At 44.4% G+C, this 16,603-nt stretch overlaps 1 protein-coding gene across 2 annotated transcripts in view; it reads left to right on the top strand.

Moving 5' to 3' along the window:
- Positions 1-16,603, top strand: part of LOC144681720 (protein FAM3C-like) — a 62,254-nt gene that overhangs the window by 36,626 nt on the left and 9,025 nt on the right. For both annotated transcript variants that reach the window (XM_078543623.1, XM_078543622.1), the window contains 5 exons: positions 4,256-4,363; positions 7,412-7,541; positions 10,053-10,111; positions 10,213-10,263; positions 15,227-15,311. In XM_078543623.1, the coding sequence (XP_078399749.1) occupies positions 4,256-4,363; positions 7,412-7,541; positions 10,053-10,111; positions 10,213-10,263; positions 15,227-15,311 (433 nt within the window). The remainder of the gene's footprint in view (positions 1-4,255; positions 4,364-7,411; positions 7,542-10,052; positions 10,112-10,212; positions 10,264-15,226; positions 15,312-16,603) is intronic.

The raw sequence follows: 16,603 nt of genomic DNA, 5'->3' as shown, positions 1-16,603 counted from the left end.
CCATGACCATCGTGCCTGGCCTTCTGTGCCTCTTGGCTTTTCTCCACCCTCCCCACTAAATTCGGCAGGATAAAGGTCAGGCTGGTGCGGAGACGTCCCTTCATTAGTAGTTCTGCAGTTGCAATGCTGGTCGTTGTGTGTGGCATATTCCGGTATGTGAACAAGAACCGGGACAATCTCGTGCCAATGGAATCCCTTTCCATCTTTTTCATCCCAGATTTAATGGTTTGGACTGCCCGCTCAGCCATACCGTTTGATGCTGGGTGGTAGGGTGAGCTTTTGATATAGGTAATGCCACTAAGGGTCATGAACCTGTGGAACTCCCCGCTGGTAAAAGCGGTAAAAGCGGTCTTGTTGTCGGGCATGAGATCCTCCGGCAACCCATGCACTGCAAAACTCTGCCGTAAACGGTCTGTGGTGGCAGCTGGCATGGGCGACCGGACTTCATAGACGTCCATCCATTTGGAGTGGGAGTCATAATCAACATGGAGGCGCATCCATGGTCTCCCCGGCTATTCCCATGGATGCAAAGGAGCTAAGGGGGGAGCTTTTGCACCTGCTGGCATTGAGGACAGCTTTTTGACCAGGGTTTCTATATCCAAGTCCATGCCTGGCCACCACAAATAGCTGTGTGCGAGCATCTTCATCCTGCAAATGCCCGGGTGTGCACTATGTTGCTTGGCTAATAACGGCCTTCACCCCCGCAGGGGCACAATAACCCTTGCTCCCCAGAGTAATATGCTGCCCTGGCAGGAGACTTCATATTAGTGATCAGAATAGGGATTCATCTCCTCGGATTTAAACCTACCTGACCAACCATTCAAGACCGGCTCCCGGACGTTAGACAATAGTGGGTCCGACTTGTCCACTCACGGATTTGTCTGGTCTGAACAGGGCAGGGATCCAGAAAATTTAGCACTAAGACCAGTTCCTGGGGAATGGGAGCCTCCCCGTTATTAGCTGGCAGGAGAAGGCGGCTTAGTGCGTCGGCATGTGCGATTTGAGCTCCCAAACGGTGAACAAAAGTGTATTCATTGGTGGCTGATATTAGTGCCCATCTCTGGATGTGAGCCGATGCAACAGGTGGTATTGCTTTATCTTCTCCAAATAATCCCAGTAGGACCTTGTGGCCGATTATAATATGGAAATGGATCCTGTGGAGATATTGATGAAACTTCCAGACGCTGAACATAATAGATAAACCCTCTTTTTCAATTTGGGAATATTGTCTCTCTGCGACACTGAGTGTGCGAGATGTATAACCAATGGGTTGTTCGGAACCATCCGCCATCCGATTGTGAAGGACAGCCCCTATTCCATAAGGGAGCGCATCACATGTTAAAGTTAATTCCTTCTTGGGGTCAAAGTGGGCCAACAAGGCCGACAATCTTAACAATCGCTTCACTTTCAGGAAGGCATCCTGGTGTGAGGCTTGGCAACTTCATTTCTGGTTCTTCTTAAGCAGGCTGTACAATGGGGCCAGCACAATCGAGAGGTTTGGGAGGAATCAGCCGTAGTAGTTTACCATGCTTAAAAAGACCTTAAGCTCTGTGGTATTTCTTGGGGCAGGTGCCTCACAAATGGCCTGAACTTTTTCTTCCACTGGATGCAGGCCCTGCGCATCAACCTTGTGGCCCAAGTAAATGACCTCCTTAGCTTGGAACAGACACATCTCTTGTTTTAAACATGCCCCCACTTGTGTCAAGCACTTGAGCATCTCTTCTAGATTTGCTAAGTGTTCATCGTTGGTCAGTCCTGTGACCAATATGTCATCCAAGTAAACGATAACATGGGGCAATCCTTGGAGCAAGTTTTCCTTCATTCTTTGGAAAATAGCACACGCCGAGGAGACTCCAACAGGTAGACATGTGTATTGATACAAACCTCGGTGTGTGTTAATGGTGACGAATTCCCTAGAGTCCTTTACCAATGCTACCTTCTGGTAGGCATGGCTCATGTCTGATTTCAAATTTGTGGTGTGCCCTGGTTCAAATACAATTCCTCAATCTTGGGTATCGGGTGTCTATCAAGTTTGTCCACTTATTGACAGTTAGCTTATAGTCACCGCATAAACGCACGCTTTGGTCCAGCTTCAGTACAGGTACTACAGGTGCTGCCCACTCAGAAAATTGCATTGGTTGTAGGATGCCCAATTTTTCCAGTCTGTCCAGTTTGGTTTCAACTTTGTCCCATAGAGCATAAGGGGCTGGCCTGGCTCTTATAAATCTGGGGGTTGCATTTGGGTCTACATGGATTCTGGCCTCGAATCCTTCCTAACACGTCGTTGAAAACGGAAGCATACTTTTGCAACAATTCCTGTAAGCCTTTCATTGTAATTTGAAAAATTGCGGTCCATTTCAATTTAATCTTTTCAAGCCAGTTGAGGCCTATTAAGCTGGAGCCCTCTCCAGCTACCACTAACAAGGGCAACCTTTCAGATTGATCTCTATACGTTGCCAAGATTTGATATAACCCTTTCAGTCTTATTTCTTCACCCCTATATGTCCTCAGCTTTGTGTCCGAAAATTCTAACTTCAAAAGATGGGTTCCTTAATGACAGACATTGTTGCTCCCGTATCAACTTCCATCTTAATGGGTGGTCTGTTGATCATTATGGCTACTTGGATTGGTTCAGTTCTACTCACTTTGAGGTTATATAACGAATGGATGTCTGATTCTATTTCTTCTGGCTCTTCCATGAGGCATATTTCACGATTTTTCCTTCTGCCTTTATAATGTTGCTTTAGCCTTTCTCTGCAGTGCCGCCTTATGTGGCCATAGCGCTGGCAGAAAAAGGCCTCAACTTGTTTGAGCCGTCGTTAGCCCACTGGAGGCCTGGATGTATTTCTCTCATTCATTTTGTGGGTTTTCACTGCAGTACCATTGTTTTTCAATGGTCTGGAGCTAGAGAGCGTTTCCCACCTTTCCGTGGAGTGTGACGTTTTCACGCCTTTTGTTGCCAGATTATCCCACTCGACCAGATGCACGGCGCCATTTTGTGCACCTTTTAAAACTTTGGAATTTCTAACAGTACTCTCCATCGCGGTAGCTAACTCTAATGCCTTATTGAAGTCTAGACTAGGTTCAGGTAGCAAACGCCTTTGGATAGCATCATCTCCAATCCCGCATATCAGCTGGTCTCTCAACATATCACTAATGGACGTTCCAAATTTGCAATGCTCAGTTAATGCCTTTAAAACGACCACATAGTCAGCTATTGTCCCCTCTGGAAGCCTGTTCCTTGAATTGAACTTAAAGTGCTGTAACTAAGGGCTTTTGGTCTCAGGCAGCTCTGTACAATTTTTATTAATTCGTCGAAAGTCTTTGAGTCTGGGGCGCTAGGCGATTAAGGCTGCAGATCAGCCGATACGTTTTGCTCCCGCATGAGCACAAAAGAATCGCCCTCTTCTTCTCCTCCCCCATGATGTCGTTAATGGCAAAAAAGAACGCTAGATATTCAACATACTGAGACCAGTCGTCTGCAATGGGGTTGAATGGATTGACACTCTCGAGCTGTGGCATCGTGAATGACTGCAAGGGGACTGCACTTCCAATAGGCTTTCCAGGTAATGACAAATTTAGGTGTTTGGCTTACCATGGAGTCGCCCTCTCTCTGGGGTCTCTTATAATTTTCTGTCCATAGCTATCTTTCATGCATTTACCCTTTTAAATGTATTGCCAGTTTAAGAGCAGTCACCGTTTTTTTTAACTCTGCATCTGTAGCTGTCGGTTTTTCTCTGCTGGGTTTTGCGCTGTTTTTGAGTTTTGGCGGGATCCCCGTGATCACGATTCTACAAGGTTTTTTAAAATTTTAAACTTGCAGCACTGCTTTCTGCTTCGATTGCCAGCTGTTGCCTATGCTCTTTCCAATGCTTTGCTCACCCATCTTGAAATTTATTTATTTTTGTTCTTTATTGTTGTCGCCACTTTTATGTCTTGGGTAAATGAGTTAGTTGGCCAACCAAACTCTAACTGCACACCTTCCTTTGTTCTCCTCAATTGCTGTTTGCAATCAATAACGGGGAGAGACTGATGTAAGAATAAACAGTGATGGTTTATTGAGACATAGGGCAGAGCACAAGATTATACGTGCTCACTCAGAAACCTCCAGAACTAAACTTACAGTTCCCAGTTGCCTGCGCTGTACAGTGATTCATCAGTGCTGTCACATGATCAGTACACGTGCACTCTCTTAAAAGGACAGGGTACCTCACCTTACTACAGAAGAATAATTCATTTCCATGTTATCTTACAGCTTTGATACGTGGTGTAGTGGTGCTGCTCGTCAGTGGTCTCACATTGTTTTTGGCAAGTAAACTCGTGGATTCTAAAGAAAAGCTGAATGATGTGAAAAATATCAAAGGTATGGACACTGGGTTCAATATTTATAATACTAATAGATGAAAAGCAGAGGTAACATATTCTATTGGAAATATTTACTTCATTCTGTCAGTGAGAGCAACTGTTAGATTTGATCAAGGCTGAAAATTGAAGTATAAACCTGGACAATGGTTTAAGAATTTTGACAAAAAATCAATTCAGGTAAAATCTGAAATGAGATCAAAAAATTACACAGTGATTCAGTCAGCACCTGAAAGAGAGAGCTGTGTTAACGCTTTAGTTTGCATCTTGGTCAGAACTGTGATCGGTTGCTTTGGTTTTCATTTACCCAAGGAATGCCAAAGTAAAGAGTCCTGGGTTCAAATTGAACTCCCAACTATTTCAGCACGACTGAGTAATAAAACTAAGCATGTCTGCTCAGAGGACAACCTGCTCCAATATTTAGTTTCACTCCTGACAAGTCAACAGCTGGGTGCTTGACTGAGAGAAAATAATCTCTGGCTTTGTCCGGTGCTTTGGGCATTGAGGAACAATTGCAGTTACGAATTGCCTGCTAACTGGAACAAGAAATATTTATGTTTTAAAGAGTTTCAGCCCAGTTTTACTAAAACTTCTGATGTTGCCAGTAAGATCATGGAATTAAATCCAGTTATACCCACATGTTCTGATTTATTTATTCTTTGAAGCCAAAACTCAGATGGCATGTAAAACAGGCAATCTGCTACTGCTCACTTTCCACCCAGCAGCAAAAATGAAAGATCAGTCACTTAGCAGTACAGAACTTGAATATTGTTGCAAGAAGAGACATGTTGCTGAAGCTTTTCGTCTTACACTCATCAGGACAAAGAGAAGAAAGGCAAATTTCAAACGATTACGACAATCGTTGCCAACTAATCAGCATCCTTTTCTTGTGTGGTATAAATTGTTGTGATCATTTGAAATTTGGCATTCTTGTGTTTGTCCTGATGAATGCAAGATGAAAAGCTTCAGCATCATGTCTCTCTTTTCAGCAAGAATGAAAAATCACCTCCATTCAGTTTTATATCATTTCCCTTTCTTAATTATAAATTTCATAGTTTTTCTTTTTGTTTAAAGAGGATCTTAACTATGTTTCTTAGTCTTTTTATGCTGCCCTAAGACCTTGACATACAAATTCCTGGAAGTTTCAATTAAACCAGTACTCTTCATATCTATACACTGACAAAATAATGGTGAGGTAAATTGTGCTCTCTGTTTTTCACAAATGCTACAGCAACTTCAGGCATCAGTAGATGCATAGTTGAAAGTGGAAAGCCAAAGTTTGCTATCTGAGATGCACCATTCCAACCTTAGTTTTGTGAAGGTGACATCTCACTGACTCATCATTGAAATGCATTGAATGGTGTGATGTTGGTTGGGCAGGATTTTGGGTTTTGGGTCGGGACCCTGACATTGGAGTCAAATGGGGCCATGACCCCACATTTCATGGAAACAGTCACTGAATTGGCCAGTTAATGGTCAGAGTGGGCTCTGCATCCAATTAAGGATGGCGGATGGGCTCTCAAAGCTGGTGGGGCCAATAAGAAACCCTACAGCTTAGAAAGAGTAGCAGCTTACATTTCAGGTGAGAAAGAAATAGAGTGCCTCCATTTTAAGGTGACCTCTCTTTCAACTTTTTACACTTTTAAATTTAAAAATGGATTCAACATCCAGGCCACCATTGTGGAGGGGAATCCCTCTGCAGGATAGTCTATGACTGCAGCTGTAGCCAGGCAGGTCGAGGGCCTCAAAGCCTGCTTGAAGCAGTGGCCCCATGGTTGGCAGCTAAAGGCTGCCTCCAAGAAGCAGACCTGGTCCCTGACACCTCTCTGGGCCCTCAGACTGACTGTAAAATTTCAGCCAGTTTCTAACAACAAGCTTTTAATTTCCCTTAATTGGCTACCCACTACTTCCAACCCCCATCATGCTTCCAGGAAAAGGCCTGGGGGCACGATGGTGCCCACCGGCCCACATATGGGGATGAAAATTCAGCCCCTTATTTTTGCTCAGTGCATCCAAACTAAATACACCACAGAAAATTAAATCTTATCCATTTCAGTCTAATTATCTTTTTAACAACATGATCATTATAATACGGCCAATCATCCTCTCTGGCATCAAAAATTTAACTATTACAAGTGCAGAGTCTCATTTTGTCAGTTTTTAATTGTCATTTGAGATACTAAAAATGTTTTTTTTTTTACTTTTCCTTTCTGTTTCTCATTTCTCTCTCTCAATTCAAACTTATTTTCATTTCATTATTTCTTTTACCCTGTATCTGATTTGACATAAATGTATCCATACTAACCCACACTTCCTTCTCAGTTCTCACATTGTTAATTTTATAATCCTTCAATCTGATTGGTTACAGAGATGCACTGTTGTTTTCCCTATTCACTCTTACCTCACCTGTACTCACTTTGTTCCCTATTCTTCAGTCAACCAGCCAAGAAGCTTGACAAAGGGACTTCTGTGTAGCTGAACTAATCATGCATGCGCACTTTTACGTAAAATATTGTGAGCTGCTGTGGCATATGACTTTTTGTCAGCTGTGAACCCGGTCAGAATGATTGACCACAAAAGTGGTCACCCCATCCATGTTTGGTCTCCCCAATGTAGATGAGACCCACACTGTGAACAGCAGTTACAGTATACTAAACTGAAAGAAGTACACCCAAAATGCTGTTTCATCTGGAAGGAGTGTTTGGGGCTTTACCAGAAGCTCAGGGTCATGCTTTCCAACTGAGAGGAGGTGTTTTGCTAAGTGGTCACTCAGTCTTCAAACAGGTGTTGGGTCCCTTATTTGGATATGTGAAGTGCCTACTGCTTGTTTCAGCACTGTCCCTGGATGCTTCCTTTTCTGCCTTTATCAATATGTCAGGCAGCAGTTCGATATGTCAGGCAGCAGTACATGTGCACGCTTTCCACCTGCCACATTGGATGCTTTGACACCCATTTTACACCTGGAAAGCAGGAATGACATCAACCAATTTCTAGGCCATAGCATTTTTGAGTTAGAAGGAGCATATTATAAATGTTTTGCTTTTTACAGTTGCAGAACGAGGAGTTAAGAAGCCCCTGTGTGGAATGGAAATACACTGTCCTGAAAACCATTTTTCATTTAGAATCAGAAGTGGGGCAGCTAGTGTTGTCGGACCCAACATTTGTTTCAATGATAAAGTGTGAGTAACCAAGATATAACTGCTGCAACTGGATCGTAAACATTCTTTGAATTATAAACATTCCATAAGGTTTCTTTTGTTGAAGGTTATTCTAAATCTAAGAAGCCCAGGGCCGTGCTTTCCAACTGAATGGAAGCGTTTTGCTAAGTGGTCACCCAGTCTTCAAACAGGTGTCGGGCCCCTTATTCGGATATTTGGATTTGCTGTGAAAAAGGGTAATACGGACTCGAATCGGTAACTCTGTTTCTCTCTCCACAGATGCTGTCAGAACTGCTGAGTTTTTCTAGTAGTTTCTATTTCTATTTCTAAATCTAATCTTTGGCTTTCAATTATTTATTTTTGTGCTTACCCAGTACTTTGCTTTGAAATCTTAGAAAAGATTAGAAATTTGTCATGTTTGGATAGAAATGAGCATTGCACTTAATTCAGAAATCAGTACATTTATAGTGCCTTAGCATCTATGAGGGTGCTGGCTGGTCCCTAGCACTGGCAGCATACTGCGTTTCCCACCTCATGTCAACCCATCTTGTGAAGGAGACAAGTGAATGAGATGTTTATCTGGAGGAGAGAAGGTTGATCACAGAATAAGTCCACCTGTGCCACACCCATCCATTCCTTTTGGAGTGACATTAGCAGAAGCTCTGCCAATCTGGCACCAGCAGCGCATGGATGGCCCTAAAACAACAATAACAATTATGACTTCCATTTATATAGTGCCATTCATGTAGTAAGGCACCTCATGGAGCTTCACATGAGTGTTATCGAACAAAATTTTACGCCAAGCCACGTAAGAGCAGATGACCAAAAGCATTAGTCACCAGGTACGTTTTAGGGAGTGGCTTAAAGATGGATAGAGAGACATGTGTGAGGGGTTTGAACTTAGACCGAAAAAGGATAGATCAGAGTATTTCCCAAATGTCATGAACAGGTACAGAAAGTGAACAAAAAGGCTAATGGAACTAGAGGGCTAGAATACAATGAGATAGAAACTGTGCTTCAGCCAAACAAAGTCCTAGTTAGATCCTGGTACCTAGTACCAGCCCTAGGCAGCACACCTTAGGAAGAATATATTGCCTTAAGAAGGAGTGTAACGTAGATTTACCTGATTGATACCAGGACTCCAAGGTTTAAATTACAAAGAGATATTTCTCCAAGAGGCTTGTATTCCCAAGAATTTGGAAAATCACGGAATCACAGAATTGTTACAATGCAGAAGGAGGCTATTTTTCCCATCGTGTCCACAACAGCTCTCCGAATGAGCAACTACCCTAGTGCCATTTCCCCGCCTCCTCCTCGTAACCCTACATATTTCATCTTTTCAGATAAGAGTCTAATTTCCTTCAATTGAACCTGCCTCCACCACACTCTCATGCAGTGTATTCCAAACCTTAACTATTCACTGCGTAAAAAAGTTTCTCCTCATATCACTTTTGCTTCTTTTGCTAATTACTTTAAATCTGTGCTCTCTCATTCTCGATCCTTTCACGAGTGGGAACAGTTTCTCCCTATTTAATTTGTCCAGAACCCTCATGATTTTGACTATCAATATGACTTTGAATATCAAACCTCCTCTCAGCCTTCTTTTCTCCAAGGAAAACAGTCTTAACTTCTTCAATCTATCTTCATAATTGAAATTCCTCACCCTGGATCCATTCTCGTGAATCTTTTCTGCACCTTCTCTAAAGCCTTCACATCCTTCCTAAAGTGCGATGCCCAGAACTGGACACAATACAGCAGCTGAGGTTGAACTAGTGACTTATACAAATTCACCATTACCTCCCTGCTCTTGTCCTCTTTGCCCCTATTAATAAAGCCCAGGATGCTGTATGCTTTATTAACTGCTCTCTCAACCTGTACTGCCGTCTTCAATGATTTATGCACATATGCACCCAGATCCCTCTGCTGCACCACCCGCTTTAGAGTTGTACCCTTTATTTTATATGTGCTCCCCATGCTCTTCCTAACATCCCGCTGCCGGGCCCCGGCACACTGGTTCCCTGCTGCTGGGTTCAGGCACTCGCGTTCCTGCTCCCCAGGCTCCGCCAACTCCTTTCCCCACTCCCTGGGACCCGGCCTTCATGTTCCCGCTCCCCAGGCCCCAGTGCTTCTGTTCCCCATACCCGGGACCCGGCATTCGTGTTCCCGCTCCCCAGTCTCCAGAGCTTGTGTTCTCACTCTCCGGGCCCCAGCGCTTTGGTTCGGCCACCACCTCACCCGAAAGAAAAACTCTTTCCAGCACGCTCACCGCCGCTGGTGTTCACTGCTCCTCCAATCAGAGACTGTTTCTCTCCCACATTTGCTGCTGATAGGCTCAATAGTTTGACCAGCATTTTGAAAATTGGCTTCAAAAGCGGCACATGGTCCATGGTCTGCCGGTTGGACAAGCCTGTTTTAAAGTGTCCGTTACACTGTCAAAGACTATCACATAGACACTGCACTAATCACAAGTTCAAAATCCTGGTAAAATAATGACTTGCTGTTTGAGATATCCCTTTTTTCCCCTTCCTATAGACTCATGAGTGGTATAAGGAATAACATCGGAAGAGGGTTAAACATTGCTCTAGTTAATGGTGAGTAAATTGTCCAAGAACATGTAATGTGTAAATACTCCTATAGCTTCATATTGCCAAGTAATTATTTGTAATATGTAATGTTATTCTTTATTCTACAGCTTCGACTGGCCAACTATTAGCAACTGACTTTTTTGACATGTGGAGTGGAGGTAAGATTTTTTAAAATTTAACTGTATTTGCTTTGATTTAACTCAATTGTTTTCAAATCCTGCACAAATGGAAATGTAATCCACCCAATCTATCACCTTTCACCATTGCTAGATGCTGTGGGGGAGAGGGAGGGGAGTGAGGTAGATTCAATATAAGCACAAACAGAAGATAATAGTTTCAATATCAATTAATGGCGCATAACTTCTAACCTCACGAGAGTCATATTGGGGTGGTATGCATGGCCAGGGGGAGAAATCGATTTCTTCTGTTCTGGGTCCCTTATTCCTCCCCACCCCCCAATTTAACCCCCCCCCCCACCCCTCAACCCCCGCCAACCCCCTCAATCTTGCATGATATTTTTTCCCTTTCAACATTCACCAAACAATTCACCAAACAATCACAGAAAGGTCATAGAGTCATTGAGGTCTACAGCACAGAAAAAGGCCCTTGGGCCCATCAAGCCTGCACCGGTCAAACAAGTACCTAATTATTCTAATCCCATTTTCCAGCACTAGGCCCATAGCCTTGTATGCCATGGCATCGCAAGTGCACATCCAAATACTTCTTAAATGTTATGAGGGTTTCTGCCTCTACCACCCTTTCGGACAGTGAGTTCCAGATTCTCACCACCCTCTGGGTGAAAAAATTCTTCCTCACATCCCCTCTAAACCTCCTGCCCCTGACCTTAAATCTATGCCCCCTGGTTATTGATCCCTCCACCAAGAAGAAAAGTTCCTTCCTGTCTACCCTATCTATGCCCCTCATAATGTTATACATCTCAGTCCTATCCCCCTCAATCTCCTCTGTCCCAGAGAAAATAACCCCAGTCTATCCAATCTCTCCTCATAACTAAAACTCTCCAGCCCAGGCAACATCCTGGTAAATCTCCTCTTCACTCTCTCTAGTGTAATCACATCCTTCCTATAATGCGGATTCCAGAACTGCATGCAATACTCTAGCTGTGGCCTAACCAGCGTTTTATACAGTTCCAGCATAACCTCCCTGATCTTATATTCTATGCCTCAGCTAATAAAGGCAAGTATCCCATATGCCTTCTTAACCACCTTATCTGCCTGTCCTGCTACCTTAAGGGGCCGGTGGACATGCACACCAAGGTCCCTCTGATCCTCGGTACTTCCCAGGGTCCTACCATTCATCGTGCATTCCCGTGCCTTGTTTGTCCTGCCCAAGTGCATCACCTCACGCTTATCCGCGTTAAATTCCATTTGCCACAGATCAGCCCATCTGACCAGCCCGTCTATATCCTCCTGTAATCTAAGGCTATCCTCCTCACTATTTACCACCCCACCAATTTTCGTGTCATCCGCGAACTTATTGATCAACCCTCCTACATTCAAGTCTAAATCGTTTATATATACCACAAACAGCAAGGGGAACCCCACTGGACACAGGCATCCAGTCACAAAAACACCCCTTGACCTCTGCTTCCTGCCGCTCAGCCAATCTGGATCCAATTTGCCAAATTGCCTTGGATCCCATGGGCTCTTACCTTCATTATCAGTCTCCCATGCAGGACCTTATCAAAAGCCATGCTGAAGTCCAAGTAGACTACGTCAAATGCATTGCCCACATCTACACGCCTGGTCACCTCTTCGAAAAATTCAATCAAATTGGTCAGACATGACCTCCCCTTAACAAAACCATGCTGACTGTCCTTGATTAATCCCTGCCTCTCCAAGTGTAGATTAATTCTGTCCCTCAGAGCTTCTTCCAACAGTTTCCCCACCACTGAGGTTGGACTGACTGGCCTGTAGTTCCCTAGTAAACTGATAACTAGGGCCATTGTTGGAATCTGGTTACAAATACCGTCTGATATTTATATATGCAGCATGGCTCTTTAATATTAAGAGCAGCAAAAATATAATGCAGTGTTAATTTGTGTGCACCCTATAGGTGATCCCACTGCAACTATTAAATGAACTAGAGAGTACAACTTTTATTTTAACAGTATTGTGCAATATTGTTCAGTTGACAGGAAAATATCCCAGCACTTATTTGTAACACTGTGCAGATGATAAAAACTAATTTTGGTGATTGCCTCAGCCCTCATTAACATGTCCTGCACATTGCACCCTATGGACACAGTGGCAGTCAATTCATATTAGGGGGAAAGATTCAATACTTGCAACTAAACTGCACAAGATCTTTTCCATTCTGTAGAAGTAGAAGACTTTCTCCTGCCTGGGTGCATGATATTGTTCAATATAATTATTTCACAGAAGGGGTGTAATAGGGTTCTATTTTATCAGTAATCCTACAGAGTAGAAAGATCAAATGACTCCTGAGCAACAAGGTGGAATGATTGAACAACATAGGTCTTCACTCTCAGTGAGAAACTTTGGAGCTCTCAGGTGTGTCTGTGCAACACAACAGAGGCCAGAGGACAGAGACTGAATGGTTCACAATTGTATCTGTGTTTTCTTGATCAGCAAGTCTGAACACTCTGCTGATTGCTGCCTCATGCTACAATATATTTTCAATACCTACTATGCAACACAACTTTATCACATCCTTTCAATACCTCCAAAAACTCATAAAAGCAACAAGATAGAGTGGGATAATAGGTAAGTAAACAAAAGGACAAGATTGAAGTCAATGGAAAAGACTCATGAGAATCATGTGCAGTGTAAAACAGGTTTCTGATTTACTATGAGCCCATTACACACTCCTGTCCTGGCAATATCACCCACAAAGCCTGCTCACAGTAAACTTTCATCAGCAGCGAAATAAACAGAACTCCAGCCATCATTCCACCCTCTGTTCGCCAGCCATCTAGCCCAGTTCATTTCATTCATCCCAGATGACATACGAATGTGCGTATTAGGATCAGGAGTAGGCCATGTGGCCCCTAGAGTCTGCTCCGCCATTTGATAACATTACCTACATTATACCAGTGACGACAGCTCAAAAGTACTTAACTACTGTAAAGCGATTTGAGACATCATGAAAGGTGCTGTATAAATGTAGGTTTTGTTTTTCTTTCATTACATCTGCATGCAGTAGGCAGAGTGACTGTAGCAATGGTGAAATTGGAAGCCCAATGCTGATTCCCTAAGGATAATTAATCACGGAACAATTAACTGACCTTAGGAAAGTGCCTACAAAGAAATCACTGCATTTTCCAAGACAATTCAACTCTGTAGCTAACCTTCCCACACAACACCCCCTCCAACCTCCCCAAGGCCCCCTACAACCCCCCCAACCTCCCCTCAACCCTCCACATCCCTCCAACCCGCTTTCCAAGCTCCCCCAAAATCTCTTCCAACCTCCCTCCCAAACCTCCTCTAATTTCCCTTCCAACTTCCCCCCAGCCCCACCTCTAACCTCCCCGCCAACCCCCCTCTAATCTTCTCCCAACACCCCCTCTAACCTCCCTCCAACCCGCACTGCAACCTCCCCCCGATGCCCTGTCTAACCTTCCCTCCAATCTCCCCCCAACAACCCCCCACCCCCTCCCCACCTCCCCCACAAGCCTCTGCCCCTTCTGCACCACCAAGCTCCCCACTCCCTCCCCAGCTCCCCCTCCAACCTCCCTGCACCAACCACCCCCACTCATTCTTTAAACTCCCCGCACACACACCGCATGTACCCGCACACACACTGCATGTACCACACGTGCACCACATGTACACTCACACTCTAAAATTGCAGGGATTTAACTGACCATTTTTCAAGCAAGAACACTCCTGACATTTGCTGCGCTGCTGTTGACCTTCGGTTTTCTGGCAGGCTTTTCAAAAGAAAAACTGGAACAACGAAGCTGCCTGAAGGTCGGAAGCAATGCATCAACTGGTGAAATTGACACTAACAGACTGGATTTTAAAAGATCGGATCTCTCCACTTCCAAATTTTTTAAGCTGGTCTGCGGCTCTGGCTGTTCAGACTGGATGATGAGAAACTCTGTTTAAAACATGGAGCCCGGACACCCCACCCCTCCCCCCCCATCCCCACCAGCCCCAGATCCCAATGTTTGGCACCATCTGCAGCCCTCTCTCCTGGGCCCTTGGTGATACCCCAAAAGTTGTGCTGGCGTGGAGTTCCCACCATGAAGTCCCCATGCAAGGGCTGCATGGAAATTGCCCAGGAAGTTCAAACTTCCACTGGGCAATTACCCTGCACTGGGAACCATCCAATGCTCCAATTTAAATCAGAGACTTCAGATGGTTCCAACTGTCTTACCAGAATAGTTACCTAGGAAAAATTAGAAAGATTAAAACCACTTCTAACTCCTGAATAACTATAGTACTGATTCCCCACCCCCCCCAACCCCCCACTGGACCCCCTAATTAGCTCCCCCACCCCCAACTACCCTTCTGATCACCCTACTAACCCCCAGCTACCCTCCCCACCTGCTAATTACCCTCCTGACTCCCAACTACCCCCACACCTCCAACTACAACCCCCAACTACTTGTCCAGCACTCCCCAACTACCTTCCCAACCCCCACCTGATTACCCCCCCACCCCCGACAACGCCTCCGACTGACCACCCGAACCGCCCCACTGATTAGATGATCCACGCGCCCCCCACCCGATGACCACCCAACCTCCACCACCAAATCCTACCCACTTACTTTACATATTTACCTTGTACCTGGCTTCTCAAAGTACTGGAACTTTAAACTTATCTGCTTTATGGTAGCTAGCTCTGTGAAAAAAAAGGGGCATGGCTTCCTTTCCTCCAGCCCTGCTGCCCTTGACTGAAGGCATTGGGAACCGCTGCAGAGCACCTTTCTCACCAGGCCCGAGCCAGAAGGCTGGGCAAGGAATGTGCAGTGCCGACTAAGATAGGGAAGAAGGAGCATAGTGGAATCCAACTGTGACTGCCACCTCTCGGAAGTTCTGGCCCATTATCTATAAATGCAAACCAATGAACAGATCTACATATCATAAGAAAATTAAATTAATAAAAGTAAGGGAATTCTAATTTCCTTTTTTCCAGATGTTAAGCTGCTGTTGAATTTCTTAAATCGGGTGAAACCTGGCACTCTTTTTCTACTTGCTTCTTTTGATGATCCGGCAACAAAGTAAGTAAAGGCAGGATTGGATCATGGGTCATTGTTAAGACCAGGTGAGAAGGAGTATACTGGCTCTCTATTCAGCCTCCTCAGTTGGTCACAACAAAGGTTTTAACTTTATTTTTTACGAGGATATGCCTTTTCTGAATCCAAATGTATTTAACTATTTATGCAGTGAGCAATAAAGGTTTTCTTGAGTTAAAAAGAGAACAAATATTAATCATTAAACCTGAGAAAAATAATGAAAATGCAACATCACAACACACACCCACACCCACTCACACACACCCACACACACAAACACTCACACACACACACCCACTCACACACACCCACACACACAAACACTCACACACACACACACCCACTCTCACACACCCACACACACAAACTCTCACACACACACACCCACTCACACACACCCACATACACAAACACTCACACACACACACCCACTCACACACACCCACACACACAAACACTCACACACACACACACACCCACTCACACACACCCACACTCACACACACACACACACACTCACACACACACACACCCACACACACAAACACTCACACACACACACACCCACTCACACACACACCCACTCATACACACCCACACACACAAACACTCACACACAGACACACCCACTCACACACACACACACCCACACACACAAACACTCACGCACATACACACAGGCTCTCACACACACTCACTCACTCACACACACCCACACACATTCACATTCACACACACACACCACACGCACACACACAAACACTCACGCACGCACACCACACGCACACACACAAACACTCACACACGCACACCACACGCACACACACAAACACTCACATATGCACACCACACACACAGACATATCAGAAATAAGGGAAGTTAGGGCCCAACAAAAAAAGTTAAAATAATATACAGTTCTCAGTTCACTGATGGGCTTCTGATGGTTAATTTCTTGAACTGGGTGACATACACTTTTTCCAAAATAGAGAGAGGGAGAGAGCGCAGCTTTTCAGCCTGTTTCCTCTGCTGAAAACTTTCTTGACATTACCTGTGTCACTTGCAATCTCTTTGCAGTAGCTGTATCATGGCCTGTTCTACTTCACCCATTGTGTATTTCCAAGCTGATTTTGGGTGGGTCTGTCTGTGGTAGCCATTGTTTCAGTATCCACACTTTGCATTTTAATGGCTCTTGCTCATCTGTGTGCCAGCATTCCAAGTTTATATTAGATTTCCTTACCCTAAAATGCGGTTTATAAATGCAGTTTATTAAAAAAATG

Source organism: Cetorhinus maximus, chromosome 6, assembly GCF_964194155.1.
Source record: "Cetorhinus maximus chromosome 6, sCetMax3.hap1.1, whole genome shotgun sequence".
In the NCBI taxonomy this organism is placed as follows: domain Eukaryota; kingdom Metazoa; phylum Chordata; class Chondrichthyes; order Lamniformes; family Cetorhinidae; genus Cetorhinus; species Cetorhinus maximus.
This window is presented reverse-complemented; position numbering and strand designations above follow the sequence as displayed.